Raw genomic sequence first — 21,461 nt, forward strand, 5'->3', positions numbered from 1 at the left:
TCTTTTTTTAAAAAAGAGAAGCTGTCTTGGAAACCCCTGAACTATCCATTTAGCTGTCCTGCATTCTGATATTGTTAGTGTCAGTGGCCCCACTGTCTGTGTCATATGTAGAGGAGTTAGGACTCTTGCGCAGGAGCAGAGTGTAGTGATACAAGTGGTAAAGTTACTCTTGTTAGTGTACTTTGCCGTGGTGGAACCAGAATAGCCTTTTCAGCTCTCGTAGTGGACATGGTAAATAAACATTGAGTTTGTGGAGGATGTGTTGGATTAAGTTGATCCACTTTTGGGGCTAACCTCTGCTAATTTTCCATACTGGCTTTGCACATAACACCTTTTTGTGTGAGAGGAGAGTGAAAAAGAGGTTCACTCTGCATTGGCAACACTAAGCAGTATGGGTTGCTTCACAAATTTCAGATATTAAACACTAGCCAACATTTTGCTTATCAACCTTCTCAGGTACAGCCTGTGTACATTTCCCAGTAGTCAGTTTATTAGCAGGCTACTGTGTGTCATTCATATCCCATTTCGTTCAAAAACAGATGGTTGTGTAGGCAGATCCACAACAATCCCTCATTCTGATAATTCTCATCCAAAAAAAAAAAAGCGTTTCTTTGCAAGGCTTAGCCTAGTAACATAGGCTTGTAAAGACATAAGGAAACCTGTCACTCTTATACTTATGGTTAGTTTCTATAGTTGGTATGTAATTCATGGTCAAAATTACCTTAGTGTGCAGAGAGAGGCCCTTTAACAGAATGTAATTCAAACTATGAACACCACGTGACAAGTTGATCATTGACTTCTTTGCAAAATTTACACAGTGATCTGATATGAATGAGCCCACTGAATCTGTATGGGGTCCCTTTGTGCGAGCTGTAGTTAAACTAGGAAGTCTCCTAAACATCAAGGATCTCAAATCAGCTTCAACCCAGATGCTGGGTTGGTCTAAAGCAGGTAACCATATTGTTCCAGTTTGGACAAAAATGGTAAACTGTTTCATTTGTGGCTTCCTGGTTTAACCACAGCTCACATGAACAGGCAAAAGTCATGAGGCATGGTCATCTGAATGCTGGCCTGGATCCATTGATCTTTTGATTTGTTCTCATTTTCACCCCAACTTTTAACAAGTCACCTTAACAACAGAACCAGTGGTAGTCCTGCATATAGATTGGATTTTTACCACAGGCAACAAAGGGTACTACAGGTGCAGGCAAACTTAAGCAGCAAATCCCTGTTTATTGAAGGTCTGGGCAAGAGCCATCAAAGAAGTTTCAGGTTGCAAGGAGCTGCTTCTAAAGCCTATAACAGACATGCTCTCTGCTTTTACCATTTTTTCCACTTCAGGCCAGTGGGAATATTTTACAAGCCAACATTTTATTTGTTTCATAAAACAGGTAAAATTTTATATTAATGTAAAACAGAACAAAATAAAAAACATACACACACACTACAGATCACAATGCTAGAGAGTATTAACATGTAGAGAAGTGCAAACTTCCCTCCCCAAAGAATCTGCATTGAAAGTTCTATTACAGAGAGATTAAAATCTGGCTTGTTTGAGAATGTGATATACAGATCACTGTCATGAACCAGAAAAATATCAAGAAGTTTCAGAAATCTCAAAACTTTTTAAAAAGCTTTTATACAAAGAGGAGATGGGGAGGAGGACGGCAGCAAAGTTTCAATTAAAACATAAAATTTTCACTCCAATATAAAAAAAGAGCAAAGTTCTTGGTGAACACATAAAATTCTATAAAAACTACCAACCATCGATTAGGGTCTTTTTCTCTCTCCATTTTTAAAAGTAGCATTAAAAAGGATAAAAAGTGCACAGACACCTTATAAGGCACAAACAGATCTTCTGAACAGATACTTTTCTCAAAACGAAACAAAAAAAGCAATAGCAAGAACAAGTTGCTAAATAGCCTCTACTTCCTAAAAGTTGTCTGTCAGATTTTGAGAATTCCTTGTGAGACTGGAATAAGTAAAGCTGCATGTCCATTAACGCTGCTTCCCTAGCTTGCTTCACAGCAACACTTAGGCTGTGGACTTAACTCTGCCTAATAAAGCCCATGTCAGATGCTGCTCCTTTTGGGCGGTCTGTTCCCAACAGAAAAGATTAAACACCATATGTGCTTTCCTCCACTTATTTTGAACTATCATAGGTCTACAAATTTCTTTTCAAAATACCATTGCAGTTGGAAGCTAGTAAAGTAAAAAGGCACACCTTTCCAAGATCGCTTGTAGCACAACTTGTCAATGCAGAAGCCAGCTCCGTTGAGACTAATGGGACTTACTGCCAGGTGTATGTGGTGTATAGGCTTCTGTTTGGAAACTAGTTCTAGCCCAAAGGTATCTTAAGGGCAATGCCCAGGGGGTGCTTTGCTATGACACCAAAAAGGGGATGGGAACAATCCAACCCCAAGTTACCCAGGGAGTTGGGAGTAGAATGGAAGGTAGTGATCAGTACTGATCAGCAAACCCACTGACTACAAAAATGGTCACCCTTCCTTAGAATTGCATCTCTGCAAAAATGTAAATTTGTTGACTTCTTTCTGGTAAGCTTCTCCAGAGCTTAACTCTAGCTGCAGTGATGGCAGCTATGACAAATAAATTTCATTCAAATTAACTCTCATTCATAGTTATGTCGCTCAGTGGCATCTTAGGTAAGCAGGATGGAATTGAGGATGGAATTGAGATGCAAGGAATATATTCATGCCTTGTCCCCGGCAAACATCTGGCACTGTGGTCATGCGCAACTAGCAGCACCTGAAATAGAGTGAGCGGAAAGACCCCCTTGGAACACATGTCAGTAAGTGGGCAGCCCCTTCCATGTTGCTGGCTTGACTCAGCTTCATAAAAAGAAGGTAAGAAGTTTTGCTTTACACAAGTATCTCTATGAAGTATTAACAGCAAATAGACAGCTGCATGGTGAAAAATAACTTTTGGAGGATCTGCCTTTCGTGCACAGAGCTTGACAGCAGTGCCAACAATGGCAATTAACTTAGCAGGTGATTAAATAATTGCAATCAGCTGAGTGGCTTTGCCCTTTCTCTCTGCTTTTTAACATATTATTGTGCAACTAGTAGCCCAAGTTAAATCTGCTCCCTTTCTCAATTCAAGCATCACATCTCCTTTGCCCGCTAAACTTTTCAGCTGTCCATCATTAACATGCACAACAGGGTCAGAAGCTGACACCAGCAAAAGCTGATTGTGGAGGTCAAGAAATGCAAAGATCCGCTCTTTAAGGTGGATGCAACAACCTGGAATCATCTTGTGATGGGCAGTGTTACTTGCTTTAACAATGCTGCTTGCATAATGCCTCCCATGTTGTGCAGTTATAGCATTATCTGCATTATTAATTGTCTCCTCCATGGTTATAGACTACAGCTGACGGTGCAAAAATTAAATGTAAATGCTCATGGAGATTCTTAATCACTGACTAGGACTCCTGTTTGGTTTTAGGAGGCCTCAGTTACTTATCTCATCACAAAGCAGTTGCATTCCATGTAGGCAAAAGTTGTTTATAGAGTAACTGATGGCATTTTTAAACTAACCTCGCTGCCCTTCACATTTCCGTATGGTAATTAGGATACTCAAAACTATTGTAAAGTTACTGGAAGTCATCATGCACCACAGTGTTGTCCCAAACCACTCTAAAATGGAAAAGAAACAGGCTTTCCTGTTGACAAAGATATTATCTGCACCTTAAAGAAAACGGAAACTCATCTGTCTTGTTTGATGCCTTTCCTTATGCAATGTGTAACTGTAGCCAGTGGCAATTTAAGACTGCTAGGATTGTGTCATTGGCATTCATTGGCTTCCAGTGCAGCCCACAAACGATGCTAGTACAGCAACTTTGCCAGGAGCTAAAGGTTAGAAAAGCATTTAAACTAAAGACAGAGAAGAGAGGCTCAGCTACCCAATGAGGTACAGCTACCATGTTGCTCAAAGGACTATGAGAAGCTTAGTCCACACATTTTTGTCTACAAAGCACTCCGTATTCCCTAAACATAATTTGTCCCTCTAAAGCCATTGCTGTCTTCCACATTAAACTATGTATTATTTTCCCCACTAAGGGATCCACATGCCTTGTCATTTATGGCCAAAATTTGCACTGGCTTACATTTCCCTTATTGGCAGCACAGCATATCAAAGTATGCTGTTGAAAAGGAAAACTGCCTTCTTCCTGCTAGAAGGGCCCCATAGGCTCAGAATAGCTGTTTTATGGAAAAGAATGCAGCCATATATTGGGGCTGAGAATGGCTCCTAGCAGGCTCCCAAGTAAGCACTTCTGCCCTGGAAAGACCTACAAGCTGCTCCACCACAGTAGATCCTAGGATCTCATCATAAATCAGATAAAACATCAGGATCACAGCTTTAGAGCATCTGTTGCACAATGGAATGGAATGCCTCTATTGAGGTGGAAGCAGCAAAAAGCCTGCTCTGAATAAATTCTACTGCTTTTAGATGGCAATGGGACAGGTTGCCTATGGGCAACTACAGTTGTGTGCACTGTAGTAGGATGCTGCCACACAAAGACTGAGCAAGGAAAGAGAATCGGCGGATAGGTCAAGCAAAGTTGCTTTATTGCTTGCATGGCACCTCTCCCCTAAAGCCCCAAGACATTTCACATCCCATTCAGGCTAGTGTAGAGTTCAGAGGTTCCTATAACCACAATCAAAATGCATTTATCTTAAAAGCCAGAGCATCTAATAATAGCTTGCAAATTCTTTTTCCAACAAACAATGCCAAGAAAAGGGCTTTTAAATTTCAGTAAGATGCCTCTATTGTGGAGTAGATGACAACTTCCTGGAGAGGAAGAGGAAGAAATGAGAGATTCCACATGGCTGCATACTTTACTGACAAAATCTCTGGGGAGTAATAGAGGAAAACATCCATCAGCTGTTTGCACAAATTTCAAGAGAGGGAACTCTGGACATTTGAAACCTAACAGTCCCCACCAGCTTTCTTTCTTTGTAGCTTGGTTCTAAGCATGGTTACTTGCTGTGACGATTCAGAACCGCCATGCAAGCTGCTGCTTCTCTTGTGCATGCAGTGGCTTACTCCTACCAATATGTTAACACTCTCCAGCTACAGAAGTGCTTCACAGTTGCTCAGTGCAACAGGAAGCTTCAATCTGTGACTTAAAAAGGAGGAAAGTGGGATTGTTTACTTGCTGTGTTCCAAGGACATCGATAGCTTTTTCTTCACTATTCCTCATACCTGCTTCCCCTGTTGAACCATAAATGAGAAAAAGTGCCTTGAAGGAAGCAAATGTCATCCATTGCCTATTCCCCAGAATTTTTACAAGATGACAGGAGTCATTTCACTCCACAGTGTCTCTGTTAAATCTTCCCCATATATTCCTCCCTGTTTGAAATTGCCTGAGTGCTGTTTCAGTAATTAAACTGCCTAATTCAGTAAATATCCCATGATTATGGTGGGGGGAGGTGCCCAGAATTATTATTATTATTAATTCAAACAATTGTTTTCTCCAGTACTTTCTGCCCAAGTGGGTTTCACTGTCTATTTTATGTTATTTTCTTTTGCTGGGTGGGGAGAGACTCCCACCGCTACCTTAACCCTGCAGAGCAGCATCTTGATGAAGCTCTTCCCACTCAGCAGCTGTACCTTCGGCATCTACAAGGACCAGAGTGTTTCCCAGATCACTTAATTATCCCTGATTGGTTCCTACTGGTCAAAATATGGAAATATAGACAAAAGAGCCACTCTGTAACCAGCACAATAACCCATAAGCGGTGACAGTAAGTTATGGCAATGAGTAACAACATTCTTCCTCCTGCCCCCTCGCCCCCTCCACACACACCCTCAGGACGGCTGGAAATGGGGTTTAAGGGCGGTAGATTTTAATAATGTCTTTGATGACCCGTCGGCAGATTGGGCAGCAGGCATTGAGTTGTTTCTTCAGCTTAAGACCACAGGTGTTGCAGAGGCACATGTGTCCACAGGTGTAGATCACCACGTCCACCTCGTTGTCAAAGCAAACGGTGCACTCGCCATTCTTGCTGCTTGACGGCTCCGGAGGTGGGAACACGGGAGACACTGGAGGGCTCAGAGGTGAACTTGGAGCAGTCACTGCAAGGAATGGGGAACAGAGAAACCTCGAGTCAGAACCACTTCCCTTTAATCTGAGCCTCTTATGTCAGGCTGCTAAGAAAAATGGGGAATGCAAAGGGTTGCTTCCTTTAGACAAAAGTGCTATGAACAAAAAGGTTTGGGGGGTGTTTTAAAACCAGCAACACTTTGACACAGAGAGGGAGCAGCAGAACTCAAGAAATGTTTGCATATATACCCTTTGTGGGAAGTAAAACCTCTATCAAGCCTGTTTCCACATTCATAAAAACTACAGTTTCAAACAGTTGTCATTTAGGAAGTTTTTAAAGATCAAAGACATGCAGTATGACTTGCATGGGGTGCTGCTAGATAGACTTTGTCTATCATGATTTGTCCCTGCTGTGGCTGTTGCAGGAACCACTTATCCATTCTGTTTCGCTGCCTGGCAGTCCCGCCGGCTGCAGCAACTTTCCAAATATGGTATATGGCAAGGGGTGGGGTACTTTCTTTAAAAGTCCATTTCTAAAGTGCATAGGAGAATATTCAGGTGAATTTTATATTAAAACTTATCACAGAAACAAGCTGGCTTCTTTAAAAATTATTTATAGTAACTGGTACAGCAGCTCTGCATTTAATGAATGGGATTTGGGGCTGTTCGTAGCTACCTGGCGTTAATATTTGTATGGTCGGAGATTTAATAATAAATTCAATAAATAAAAGTACTAAGAAAATGTTTTCAATCATATACTTTGTATTCTAAAGCTCCATTAATAGAATCCTATAGCATGAGCTTTGAACCAGCAAAGGATGTTTTACCAGCTCTTAATATTTCTGGAGCAGAGTAGCTCATGATGATAGATTAAGCAGTATTGGCTTTCATCCAGCTGTGGTTCAGTGGTTGTGAAGTCCATATTTCACTCATCAATAGGAACGTTAATCCTTGCAGGATTTCAGTAGCACCATGTGGAGTGACAGTTGAATTTTGGGTGGTTGTTTTTTAATACAAATGATTTTGTATTGCATGTCATGTTCTATCTACCCTGGTTCTGCAAAAACCACATGTTACAGCCATAGCATAGGACAGCTCTTCATACACAAGGTCATTTCTTGTTACAAATGTCACATGGGGACCATATGACCCCAACCAAAGGAGCCCCTTCTGGAGCAGTTCATGAAACCACTGTAGGAATAGACCAGGGCTGAGGAACCTGCGGCCCTCCTGATGTTGGACTCATGACCATTTCCATCATTCCCACCCACTGGCCATGCCTGCTGGGGCTGATGAGAATTAGCATCCACCAAAGATTCCCCACCTTTGAGATAGACAAACAATGGCTCTGTGGGAGCACTGGGGCAGCACCTTGCTCCCCTTCCCCTAGAACAGGCTGCCTGCAATGGTTTTCCTGTTCAGGTAAAATGGGGCATCTACTCTTCTACTCTTGTAGTGGTTAAGAGCAGTGGACTCATAATCTGGTGAACTGGGTTCGCTTCCCCGCTCCTCCACATGCAGCCGCTGGGTGACCTGGGGCTAGTCACACTTATCTGAAGTATCTCAGCCTCACTCACCTCACGGAAGGGAAAAGGAGATTAAGAGGAGTGAAAGGCGGGATATCAAGTCCAAACTCCTCCTCTTACTTATCATGCCATGGAGTTCTGGGTGCAACAGGTTTGTAAAGTAGCTTTAGTTTCTCTAGGCTTCACAGAATTGTAGAGTTAGAAGGGACCATGAGCATCATCTAGTCCAACCCCCTGCAGTGCTGGAATATTTTGCCCTATGTGGGGCTCAAACACACAACCCTGAGTTTAATAGTCCCATGCTCTACCAACTGAGCCATCCCTCAGGGAGGAAGATATAACAGATATTTCCTACAGACAGCAACAGGTGTCACCTCATTTGTTACTCTCAGGGTTTCCATCTGCTTGCATTAAAGTCTAACACAACCCCAACAGCAGCTTTAGGAAATCTGGACGCTCCTCTGTCACAGGAAGAAAGAGGAAGTTCGGCACACACTGCGCAAGTTACGACACGCCTCAGTCAGGCAAAGCAAGACTCAACTTGTAAGGTCTGGCTCATAAGTTTTGGGCAGAGTGAAATGTGTGTATTCAAACAACAAGAGTGCAGGAGGCACAAAGTGAAAGGGTCCCTTACCTAGGGATGACTCAGAAGCGGAAGAAGACCTGTTCACGCTGAAAGCCATATCTGAGTCACTGTCATATTGGGAGCCTCCAGGGGATCCTGAGGGAGAGACTGTCACAGGGCTGGACTGCACAGTGCCTGAAAATACAAAATAACAGGTTCCATCAGCTTGAGGGGTGGGGCAGGAATCTCTCAGGCATGCTATGCGGAACTGAGTCTACCCTGGGACAACACCATCCATTTCATCTTCACAATAGACTTCCTGTGTAATTGGGAACTTGGTATTTTGTAATACTTATTAGCAGGTTGATTTGTTTAAAGAAAATGAGCTTCCTCTGGTTCCAAGCTTGCCTTAACTGCCTCGTTAAAGCTCACTCTATTCCCACCCAATTCAGATAGGGGCAAAAATCTGACTGGCAAGATCCAACCAGGAGGTTGAAGACCAGTGGTGGAGAATGTCTAGAACATGGGCCCATGAGGCTGTTTTGACTAAGCCACACCCACCTGCCCCTCCACCTGGCATCATACATGTGGGGTATGTGGTTTGGCCCAAAGCAGGGTTTGCAGGCATTACCAGTCTGAAGAAAAGGAAAAAGAGGGTCCTGTGAATTCCACTTACAAAGGACCTTGCAAGCAGGAAATTAGGATCCCAAGAAAGATGTCAAGTTACTAAAATACAGCCTACCCCCACCTAGCCAAAAGGGTGCAGCCAACTGAGAGTGATGCCTGTGAAGTCAGGATAGCTAAATGGAACTTCCCTGCTCGGAAGTGGTACATGTATCCAGACCAGAAGCTGAGAACAAAGTGAGAGTGGAATGTAGCCATAATCCTCATGCCCTGCTTGGCTGCTTTTTGGCAAGAGAATGCTGGAGCAGAGGAATCTTGGGCTGATTGTGCAAGGCAATTCTGATGTTCTGAATTATGGAACTACAATCAGCCCTGTTTCAAAGCAATGCTAGTTTTCAGCCAGGAATATAAAACTCAAGTAGTGATCAGACCTCTATATTGGCAAAACGGCCCATAAACTGGTATGTGACCAAAAGGGGGCCTGGTGGTGGTACAAGAGGGCAGTCTGCATCTTTGCAACTGTGCTAGGGCCACTGAAGCTGCTTACAGCACTGGCGTAACATTGATCAATACACCAGGGCCTACCTGAGTGTTCTAGTCAGATGTGATCGAGATCCCTCTCTGCTCCATCGCATGGATCACATAGGCTTGTAGAAACAGTATACAGTGGTACATCTAGTTACGAACTTAATTCATTCCGCAGGTCCGTTCTTAACCTGAAACTGTTCTTAACTAGAGGCGTGCTTTCGCTAATGGGGCCTCTTGCTGCCGCTGGCACACAATTTCCATTCTCATCCTGGGGCAAAGTTCTCAACTCAAGGTAACTCTTGCAGGTTAGCGGAGTTTGTAACCTGAAGCATTTGTAACCTGAGGTGTTTGTAACTCGAGGTACCACTGTAGAATAGTATGCACATTTACTAGCTTTATGAAAAAGTACATGCAAGTTGCCAGACAAGCGGCAGAGACATCTGGTTTTGACCATCTCCCCAAATATAAGATCATGCTTCAGCAATGCCAATGCAAGGCACAGCTGGTGGCAACAAGGGTTTAGTTGGCCTATAAAATGCCACAGAGAGAGGCAACAGCCCGCTGAAGCCAGGGAGAATGTAATGCCGCTCCAAAGCTGTAAAGAAATCTCAGCGTTACACTACACTACACCCATATTTTTGAGCTGCACTTACCTAATATTTTGAGTTGATTGATTACACCATGGATTGTGAAAAATACCCACAGTGACTGCGAGGTATCAACGCACATCAGCATCCCACGGTTGATCCCGTTTATTCCATGGTGCACTTCTCCATTTGGCAAGACCACAAAGCTGAGGATGTCCCCATTGTTGAGGACTGGGAAACCTCGGCAAACCACCCAGTATTCCTTGCGATCCAGAAGGAAGTCTGGATCCGCTGGGAGCTCATTTGTTCGTAAAGTACCAGGATCACAAGAAGTGATGCCAAACGTGAGGGCTCCATAGTACGGCAGCCCCAGGTGTCCAACTTCCACAAAGAGGCTTTCGCCAATGTGCAAAGGCCGGTCGGAAAACACCAAAGTCCTATTGCTCTCTTGCCAGTTGGTGCAGGCAGACATGCGGTCCTGAGAAAAGTTAATGTCGGGCCCACGAGTAGGGTGGAAACGCAGATCTGTATCGAGAAAGGCAGGCACCACTTGGGCAAGCTGCCGCCTGCTTGGACAGCAAGGGATGGTGTGATTATCTGTCGGCAGCGCAGGCATACGGCTCAAGTTCAGATTAGCAATTTTGGCCACCACCTGGTTGTTCTCCAGTTCGTTGTTGTTGAAGTTAGCTGAGTCGTGGCTGCTCTGTGGAAGGCAAGTGCTGAGTCGTGCGTTGCTGAGGCGGGTGGAGGTCATCGTCTCGGCAAACATGCTGTCTGTGGGGCAATGACAAGGAAAAGCTGTATTAGAGGCAAGCTGAAAATGGCAGCCTACCCTGGCTTGATCGTTGCTTTTTGGCCACTCCTTCATCATACTTAAAACATCGAATATGATACTTTTCCTAGTCCAATTGTGTTTCCAATTAAAGTGGGCAAAAGGAACATAAAGAAAAATATCTGGAAACACAGAATTTTCAAGGCAGTTAGGAATTCTTCCGTCAAACAAATCTCCACCAGTATTTGCTATTCTACGGGAGCACTGTCCAATGGAACACCATACTACAAGCGGGTTGCCCGATGCAGGGGCCTCTATTCCTTTCAGACTTGTATTTGGTGCTCACAAAAAGAGACCTGTTTCTGTTCACTGCCTCACTCAATTGCAGAAAAGCAGATTCTGCAAACTACACTACCTACTTGAGAGAATAAATATTCCTTCCTCGTCTCATCTCTCTCATACCTCCGCACCCCCACCCCGTCCTTGCCAATTTAATTCATGTAAGAGAGACTGGAAAGAGAATGCATTTAATCACTTTAGACCATTAATAATAAATTGTGTGTAATGTACTTGCATGCTAAAATAGCAGTAGTGACCTTTAAAAAAATGTTTCAAAGCACACTACAGACTATTTGTTACTGACAGGCTACGTGAACGAGCGACAAACTCTCTCCCAGCACAACATCCCATCTGATAGTGCCCAATGTAAACAAAACAAAAAAACAAAAAACCCACAAACATTTCTAGCCCCAAAGCATAAAACTAGAAACACATCACTCCATATGGACCATTCCCCTGTATAGTTATTGAGAGTTGATAATGAGAAAAAGAATGCATATGAGGAAAGCAAAGGGCAAGATACTTTGGCAAATTTTGATTTAGGACATTCAGATTTCTAAAAGGAAGAATCATCCTAAGATTATTTTCCCAAAGTCTTAGATCTATAATCTGGGGGCCACTACCTGGACGGTAATTCATGCTGAAATCATGGCATGACTTGTGGATGGCAGCTTAAGGCTGCAGTACTGTGCGTGCTTACTTAGGAAAAAAACACACTGAATTAAGTGGGATTTACTTCTGGGAAAACGTACACAGGTTTACACTGTTAAACTTGATTTTAAGTTACACATAACTCTGCTGCATTTGCATGCATTTTAGCCTCCTTAAAAGTGGAAATGTATTGAAAATTTATCTGAAGGGCTTAAAGTTGACTATCAATGCAATATATGGAAAAATCAAACGTATAAAACAGCTTTCAATTTTGATTAGCCACATAGCTTTTCTTGACAGAAGGAATCTGGGAGGGGGTGTTAAAGTAAAGCCTGTCTTCCTCCTCAGGATCCCAAGTAGCCAGTTCAATATTTCAAAGGAGTGGCTTTCTCTAAGTGCTTAAGTCATAAAAGCTTCACATCTACAATGTTAAGAGTTGATATAATGAATTTGTACATAGTGCATCCTGCTTTGTGAAGCATCTACAGTTCTATATTTGGGACACCCTCTGTTCCCGTCTTCCAGCCACTCCCCAATTACTGACGCTACAAAAGTGATCCAACTTGGCCCTCACTTTCTCTTACATTTCTACCTGTAAAATGGTAATAATAGTGAACTGTAAAATGGTAATAATAGTGATATATTTCATATGGATGCTCTGAAGGGAAAGAGGCGGCCAAGCACTTTTGAAGGCTCTGATCAAAATTCAGCAAGAGTTAAGTGCTGTTATGCTCATTTATTTTAATGGGCTTTTGGCACACAGTCCAAATTAATTGACTGTGGCCAACAAGTGCTATAGCACATTGTAAACTATAGTTCTACAGACTACAGGGGGAGAGAGAAATGGCCTGGTTTCTACCTGCTGCCTCCACTGACAAGCTAGCCATTGTATAATTCACTTCATAGGAGCTGTGCCCCTTCAACTCTACCCAGGGTCATAATGCAGGATCTAACACACCACAGACCATAGCTTTCTGACAAGGCTTAGTAGGGCACAGTGAAAATGTAAAGACAATTTTCAGAATCATGCTAGGTCTTGGTAAGGCATAAATACCCACAAGGCACAGAATAAATTTCAATAGCCTTTTGGCAAGGCACTTAACTATTCCTGGGTGAGTGTTTAATTTTAAGCTGGAAAAGTGTCCCTTGTTTGGGGTGCAGAAGGACATGGAAAGGGTGCTTAAGAATTTGGGGAGGTGGGGAGAGGTTGTGGTCGTGGTTTTCAAAATTTTAAGCACCCCAATTTAAACCGTGCCTACTTAAGTATGATTTGAGCTATTTTCCATTAATGCATTCATTATGTCATTATTGCTGAAGCTACGTTATCTTTAACAATCATGTCCACAATTAAGATGACAGGAATGCCAAATCTGTCCTTTGAAGTCAGCTGTAGAGCTGGAGATATGTGCAGTAAACCAATACCAGAAAGGGGGGAGGGGGTTGTGACAGCTTTATTCAGATAACCCCGGAGTACACCAGACACATGTATTAGTGCTCATGTTCTGAGAATACTGGAAGCAGCAGATTACATCACAGGCAGCATCCAAGATCCCTAGTGCTTTGTAAACACATACTATCAGGCTTGTCTATAAGGACAAAAATAAGTTCACAATCATGGCTCATTGAGCTGTACTTCTAGGTACGCCAACTGAAGCCAAGCTATCACCTGAACTCTACAGAACAAGGTGATAAATCAAGAGCGAAGAATCTCTTGCCTGGAGGGAGTAGATTCAAGAAGAGGAAAAACCCAATGCTTTGGAAAAGCTTCCAAACTCTTGGAAAGAGAATTACGACATTGCTGCCCTCACTGGAGTCCTCTGATAAGCAGAGAAGCTGGCGTTTCTCTTGTGTCAAGGTGCTGTGCTTTCTAAAAAACCCCGATAGGGCAGGAATGCCACATGAGAGGCTCTAAGTGGCCGTCACAGGAGATAATGGTTATAAAGCCTGAGCTGGAGGGGGAGGATGAGTCATGGCACTGCATGGTACACACAGCTGGCAATTTGTGGAGCCAATGCAAGGGGAAGAGGCCTCATGTCATTGGATTGGTCTCCTTGGTTGTGGGGCTCACAGATCCAAAAGTTAAAAGCTATCTCACACCAAGGGCACCAGTGCAACAAACACACCTGCAGTTTTATCAAGCGAGCTTATGTAATAGGAACAGGCTACCAATATAAATACTATGGGCAGTTTCTGGCGTTGGTTTTAAATTTCTGAAGTGTTGGCGTATTAATTTAGGCAACTGTAATTGGAGAAAAAATATCTGTTGCCAGCTTATCTGCCCCATGGTGCAATCCAATTTAACCACGATGGAGCAGAACGTCCGCCTGAAGATTTCACATTTTCACCATTGCTTATTTCATTTATTTATTACATTTACATTCCATCTTTCCTCCAAGAGCTCATGGTGGCACACCTGGTTCTGTCGTCCTCAGTTATTACCCTCACAGCAAGCCTGTGAGGTAGGCTTGGCAGAGAGACCGTGAGCTTCATACCTAGGTAGGGATTTGAACCCGAGTCCCAGTAACAGTGACTGGATGAAAATGAAAATGCAAGCTTAGTATTTACACTTTACAACATAAGCACCGCTACCAACCTCACACAGCTTGTTCTGAGAGAAGGGAGACATGACAAAAGGGTCTATACAGAAGGAGATTTTTTTTAACAGACCATATACACCTACCTAGTATTTGCACTTCATGTGTGATTCCATAGACATCTATCAGTGCCCAGAGAGGCCCGGAGACTTTGACGCCACAGTGAAACAGAATTGGCTCTTCATCATTAACGCTATAGAAAACTCTCCCATGGCGGTCGACCCAGAACGCCAAGATGTTGTCTCTTAGTGCAAACCTCTCTGGCAGGGCTTTGGCCCAGAAGCCTGGCCGTGTCACCAGGTCTGGGCAGGCGTATTTTGGTATGTCGTCTGCGCTCATCTGCGATGGATCGTGAGTGGTGAAGCCAAAGCGCAGGGCCCCGCTCCACCCATGGTGCACAGACACCAGCTTGAGACGCACTTTCTCGTAGAGGTGGATGGGCCGGTTGGTGAAAGTGACGCCGTTGCAGAAACTGTTCCTCCGAGTGGCTTTGCGGGAATGGGCATCCAGGCGTATGTTTTTTCCTTTGGCCTGGAAATGGAATCGTGGAGGTTCAGCAATGGTGAGGACAGACCGCCTCTCATGGCTACTGTTAGGCAGAGTGTAATAAGGCCTGTGGGATACAGAGCGAGCCTGTTGACTGGTGTCTGCAAATAATAATTAAAAAAAAAACAGGAAGAAGAGGCATTGTTAGGAATTTGCTAATTTAGGTTGCAATGCTAAGAAAACTGCTCCCCTGCCCCTGCCCCAGCTACTGATATGTGCAGATTCTAGGCTAGATTTTAACAGACTAATCAGATACAAACACACTCCTTATTTGGACAAAGTTCCTCTGCTCCCTGTTCTTGTAATCCTAGTAAGAATGACATTTTTCCAGTGGAGAAAAATTCTGTCTCTCAGCCAGTGTTCAGCTGGAACCAGTTTTTAAATGAATACATTGCTAGATACAACTGACACCTCAACAGATACACAAACAAAAAAAAACCTTAGCGCACTAGGTTGAGGTGGGGAGATCCAAACTGCAGTAGTCACACTGCTACTGTTTGAGGCCAAAAGAGGAACTGACTAGACAATTTCATTGCTGACATAAACAGATTTGCTCAACAACTGCTTCTACAATCTAAAACATGGGTAGGCAAACTAAGGTCCGGGAGCCAGAACCGGCCCAATCGCCTTCTAAATCCGGCCCATGGACGGTCTGGGATTCAGCCTGTTTTTACATGATAGATTGTGTCCTTTTATCTAAAATGCATCTCTGAGTTATTTGTGGGGCGTAGGAATTCATTCATTATTATTTTTTTCAAAATATAGTCCAGCTCCCCACCAGGTCTGTGAGACAGTGGGCTGGCCCCCTCCTGAAAAAGTTTGCTGACCCCTGATCTAAAACTTGGGGCAATTGTTAAGTAGGCATCCCAGAAGACAGAGAAAGCAGCCAGTCTGGAGCCCTGTACCCCAGGCAGCCTATGTGTGCTACGTGAGAGCAGAGAGGAAGAGTGACATAAAGAGAAGCTGCCAATATGTGGTAATATTACTTGCTGCCACCCTTCTGCCTCTTCGTGGTCCCCAATGCATGTCCTGTTGGAAGTGACTTGAAGCAACAGTGCCCTCCTCTACCCATGAACTCTGAAGCAGACAGGTAGATTGTATGTTTGGAACAATGACCGCATATCAACAAAAGGAGGTGGCAGATTTATCTTAGTGGCACTGAATACCTCCAAGATGACCTGCCCATCATTTAAAAAGAAAAAGTGAGTCACCAAGTTAGTAACTAATCTGCAAGCAACTGTTGGACCACCCCAGGCAACCAAGCATTTAACCATCCCTAAAAGGCCCCTGGTTCTGAGCTCTAAGTGCTATCTTTGGCCTGCTTAGTATCCACAACATGCTTTGTAGCTCTAAGAACTAGTTTTCAATTGTATGTTGCTTCAAATGTTAGCTGCTGATGGCTTAAATTCTGAAAATCCATTTGGGGCATCATAATTGTGTTTTAGCATAAACAGCATGCATTTTCCCTTATCCAATCTTTATTACACTGAACTACAAGATAAAATAGGGCCATCAGAAACCCCCAAAGCTAAATGAAGCAGCCCTAGGGCGGAGGTGGGGGAAATTGGCTCCTAATGAAACTGTTTTTGTAAGTCTGTCCTATGACTTCCCCTTATGGCAGGAACAGTGTCATGGCAAATATTCAGTAATCATTTCCCTTATTTTTAATGAACGACACACACACAAAATAGCTCAGTGAGACAAGATTAAAGCTCCCAGCCTAATAAACCCCAAACACAAAAGTCAAAACAGTTTTATTGTAATTACAAGTAGCCACATGCCGAAATATTAACATAGCTGGAAAACAAAACTGCACTAAGGTCCTGCTTGGCACTTTACACTTGGGAGGAATAGGGATTTGTTTAAATATATTTTAAAATACTTTCACAGCAGGAGCTTCAATATTTTTGAATTGATACTGTGCAAGTGACAATTGTTTCAAATAATGGCAACACCTCTCCTTAAACAACACATTCCTAACATTTGTGACTTACTTCTTTTACTTAACAGTAATTAAAATGCATACCAAAAAGTATTAGCTGACCTCAGCAGCCACACACTAAACAGCCCAGAAGAACTCTACTTCAGAATTGATTCCTGCCAATTCTCTCCCATTATTTCCCTCCCAACACCCAGACAGGCTCTTTTGATTGCATAAAAGTGAATTCAGAAAAAGCCCAGTCAGGTGTTGGACTCCTAAGCCACATTCACACCATACATTTAAAGCATGATACTGCTTTAAACAGTCATGGCTTCCTCCAAATAATCCTGAGAATTCACAGAGCTGCCATTTTCCAGAGTGGTTAAACAATCAATCCCTCTTCACATGAACTCTAGGAAATGTAGCTCTCTGTGGGGAAGAGGGGTCTCCTAACAAACTACAGCTCCCAGAATTCTTGGGAAGCCAAGGCTGTTTGAAGTGTATCATAGTGCTTTAAATGTGTGGTATGAATGCAGCCTAATAGTTGCAGATTCTGAAAGCATTTCACAGGGTCTCTCAGTCTCTACAGACCTTTCTGTGGAAGCAGCTCAAGAATGCAATCCAACCCATTCCAGTCTGCAAATACATCCCACTGTGTTAAGTGGTGTTTATGTACAAGTAAACATGCACAGGACAGGGCAGCAAGACAGGCATCCTGTCAGTTTTGGTGATATTTTTTTTTTACCTCCCCCTTAGGACTGCCTGACCAGAAAAAAACAGACTGCCCTGCTTTTTATCTGCAGAAATCAGCAGATGGAGGTTTTTATGGTATGGAGCTAAGCATTCTCACCTCCCAATGTCTGCAGTACAAGCTTGCAAAGGGTTTAGAAAACGTGCCTGTATAATAATAATGATAAAGGAACAAAGCTGGCAACAATACCTCTTGAATGATATCTTTAGCAGGCCAAATCCTTAGCAGCAGCAGTGCCTCTCAGGAGGTTATACAAGCATGTTTGTAATGTAAACATCCTGCCAAAGGATGACAGATATGTTTTAAGAAAAATTTTCCAAAAGGAGAGAACCAAGATGACTAGCAAATCTAAATAAATAACTGGGAGGGAAGTACTTGCACTTCCCAAGTGAACCACATGGGCCACGAACCACTCTCTGGTGCAAGAGATTCAGCTGGAAGAACTGAGAGACTAGCAACTCGCTGAAGGTGAAAATATAGTGTTTCTGGCCAGAGAGTCCTGGGAGCATCACTTCTGTTACAGTAACACCTAAGTACGTGGCAGCCATGAAGAGGTGGGAAACATAAGGTGTTTCAGGAGTTACATGGAAGAGCACATGCAAACAAGTTTATCTTTATATGAGAACTAGAAACAGAAACTGAACTCTTTAAGATATTTCTTTTCATTACACTTATCTTAAGAATGGAGAGATACGGGAAAGAATGGAGAGGCACATAATAGTGGTACACATAATGAATAGCGAGTTATAGATAGACCCAACGGGGTAAACGTTCTCAGGCATTCAGGGCAGCGTTGTTTACAGCAATAGCGGAAGCTTTATCGCCACCTTCAATAAGAGCATGATAAGGCCAGAGAATAGAATCAAAGACCGCCAGGCACAAATGCATTAAGGCCTGTGACACATACACTTATGTGATTAAGCGGCAAACTGCTCCCACTTATCACTATTAGCCTATACACTACACTGTACAACTTGCCTTGTGGACGGGAAAACTCTCCATCTAGTTATATTCAGTACAACAGCGCAGTTTCTGCACAATCTGATCTAGATATATTGGCACTGACTGCCAAGAAAACCATTCTTAGTATCTGCTTATTGAGTTTTTAATGGGTGTCCCTTCCTCTAAAATAGTCATTGTTTCATTCATCTTAGTTGACTAAGTATATAGATGGCAACGGCCACAGTCAGAGCATAACTCAACTGCCTTGTCCAGGAATGGCTGCCATAAGGAGTGGTGGAGAGAGGAATATTTCAATAAATACAGCAAACCCACAACGTATGTGCATTTAACTTTTGCACATTCAGCTTTACGTGCGGACAAAATAAATAAATAAAAATTAAAAGGGTGGAGAAAGGGTGTGAGGTTCTGGGGGAAATGACTTTGGCAATCCCACTTACTATTGAGCTCAATAGATTTTGACTATGCATAATTTGGCTTTAGGCAAAATCCGCCGGAACATAACCCCTGCATAAGCTGCCTGCTTACTGTACATCCTGTTGTACAGCAACATACTGTTTCATTATCTTCAAACACATTCTTCAGCACACCTTCACATAGTTTATGATCTTAAGGTATAAAAAGTGTGTGTGTGTGTGTGTGTGTGTGTGTGTGTGTACATGTACACACACACATAGACACACAGGCATCTACATTTTGTATAATGCCTATCCCATTCCTTGAATGTACAAGCAGAGAAGAATATCAAGCCAAGAAATTAGATAGATAGATAGATAGATAGATAGATAGATAGATAGATAGATAGATAGATGGATAGATAGATAGATAGATGGATGATAGGAATTTTATTATGCATTGGATAAATCCAGAGAATTTTAAGAGGTCGATGAGTAATGTCAAAAGATGGAAAAGCAGTTGTATAGCCAAAATGCTACCATCATTCCAAGCTGATGAACAGGAAGTTTAGGCCAGAGGTTATTTAAAAAACAAAACAAACAGGAAAGCATGTTGCGATTATACAATAGGGAATTATCCTGAAGGAAATGAATGGGTCATGTTATCCTTTACTAGAACGGACACCTGTCAGTTACCCTTTTAAAACATACAGCACTTTTTCTTTAGCGGGATTGGGACAATGAAAGAGCACTGTAAATATAGTTGCCCTATAGCGAGCATCATTTTTGACAAGATATTTTGCAAGCGTAAAACCAGCATCTTCCACAAGAGATGCAGAGGAAAGAGTAGCAAAAGCATTTTCCATGCACAGACATCAACCTAGTCTGACAACATATTTTCATTCCAGTGGGTGCCTCATTCTCTACCATTCTGAAGTCCACAGCAAAGGATAGCTTCAATTGGTACATAAGTAATCATATCCTATTTCCAGATACTTCTGATCATGAAAGTGTTTTGGACAGTGTATGGGGAAATATCTATAGCATTTCAATAACCAGCCTTGTCAATCTGTGAGTGGTGGACCAATGGCGTACATGTACACCCCAAAATGACTGTGGTAAAATATTGTCATAAATTGCCATATGATAAGTGAGCATGTTATTGGCTGTAACTACCTCAACTATTTTACGTTGATTGGTCAATCTGTGGTGCGGCTGATAGAAATAGAGAATGTGAGATTGAAGAAGCAGCTCGTGGGAAATGAAAGGAGAATATGGACTATTCAAAATGGAATACGAGATGTCTCAGCTCACATAATCTCACCATCCTGAGGTTTGAGAAAGTGGTGGCAGGGGTAGCTGTATTGGTAACCAGCAACACATCTGTTGCAGTGATTATATTTTTAGCTTTTTTCAAAAGACTAGCTTGCAAACAATCCAAATCATTCCCCACTGATACTTCAGCCCCTCACACAATTTAAATCACACTTATTTATATATCTTTTAATTAAATTTAGTGATTTAATCCAGACACATGAGGATTTGGAGAAACCTGACTGGAATGGAATTGGGGCCCACAGTGTATCCCTCACTGCTAGTTTTAGAAAAGCTCTTAACTGCCAATCTCATGGGGATTTCAGTTGATTTAAAAAAACACACAACTATAATTCCAGTTACAGATAGGTAGCCGTGTTGGTCTGCCATAGTCAAAACAAAACAAATTCCTTCCAGTAGCACCTTAAAGACCAACTAAGTCAGTTCTTGGTATGAGCTTTCGTGTGCATGCACACTGTGTGTATCTGAAGAAGTGTGCATGCACACGAAAGCTCATACCAAGAACTGACTTAGTTGGTCTTTAAGGTGCTACTGGAAGGAATTTGTTTTGTTTTGACACAACTATAATACATCCTTAAATCATGGGTTTGGTATTCTTTTCAACATGCATTTTTTTAAATAAAAAAACCCCACCACCAGTTATTTCCGGTATTGTTTGGCTTTGTAAATGGAAGGCCACACAAACCCTTTTCTTTAATGTACATTGTATTAACCTCACTGAAGCCTTTAAAATTCCATTTTAGAACAAAACTCTTATTGTGAACAATACTTAAACCAACAAAGATTCCCCAAGACACACACAAACACATTACAGTTTGCATCATCTTGTACAAAGCATTATATATTCTGTGTCTTTCTTCTCAGCCACACGTATCAGCATTACAACCACACAATGTTCATCTCTTGAACACTCTGGCGGCTTAAATTATTTGGTGTCTCTTGAGGGTAATGGCAATGATCCAAACTGGAGGAAATGCTGAAATTAAAAAACATGTTTATACAGGACACACTTCTCCTAAAACGTGCACTGGAAGAACGAAAGACTATTTGGCTTCAATGACTCATATGGCTGAAAAGGTCAGAAGATAACCTAGCCCAGTGACTTACATCAAGGCAGTACTGCTACCTAACAACTCATCTTGAATTGACCTACATAATGCAGACTATAACATCTCACAAGCCAAGGGCAGCAGAGAGGAGAACCGCTCAAAATGCCCACAGAACAGATAGTACCAGACAATAAAAGAACCACACACTACAGGAAAATGTGGTGGTGGTGGTTTTCAGTACCACTATCTGAGAG

General features: G+C 42.4%; 1 protein-coding gene across 3 annotated transcripts in view; it reads right to left on the reverse strand.

Moving 5' to 3' along the window:
- Window positions 1–5,845: 5,845 nt before the first annotated feature.
- NEURL1B (neuralized E3 ubiquitin protein ligase 1B) overlaps window positions 5,846–21,461 on the reverse strand; it is a 185,052-nt gene continuing 169,436 nt past the window's right edge. For all 3 annotated transcript variants that reach the window (XM_081852119.1, XM_081852120.1, XM_081852121.1), the window contains 4 exons: window positions 14,337–14,897; window positions 9,961–10,668; window positions 8,225–8,350; window positions 5,846–6,096 (listed from right to left, as the gene is read on the reverse strand). In XM_081852119.1, coding sequence (XP_081708245.1) covers window positions 5,852–6,096; window positions 8,225–8,350; window positions 9,961–10,668; window positions 14,337–14,897 — 1,640 coding nt within the window. In that variant the 3' untranslated portion in view covers window positions 5,846–5,851. The remainder of the gene's footprint in view (window positions 6,097–8,224; window positions 8,351–9,960; window positions 10,669–14,336; window positions 14,898–21,461) is intronic.

This window comes from Podarcis erhardii (genome assembly GCF_964252035.2).
Source record: "Podarcis erhardii genome assembly, chromosome: 2".
Lineage (NCBI taxonomy): Eukaryota > Metazoa > Chordata > Lepidosauria > Squamata > Lacertidae > Podarcis > Podarcis erhardii.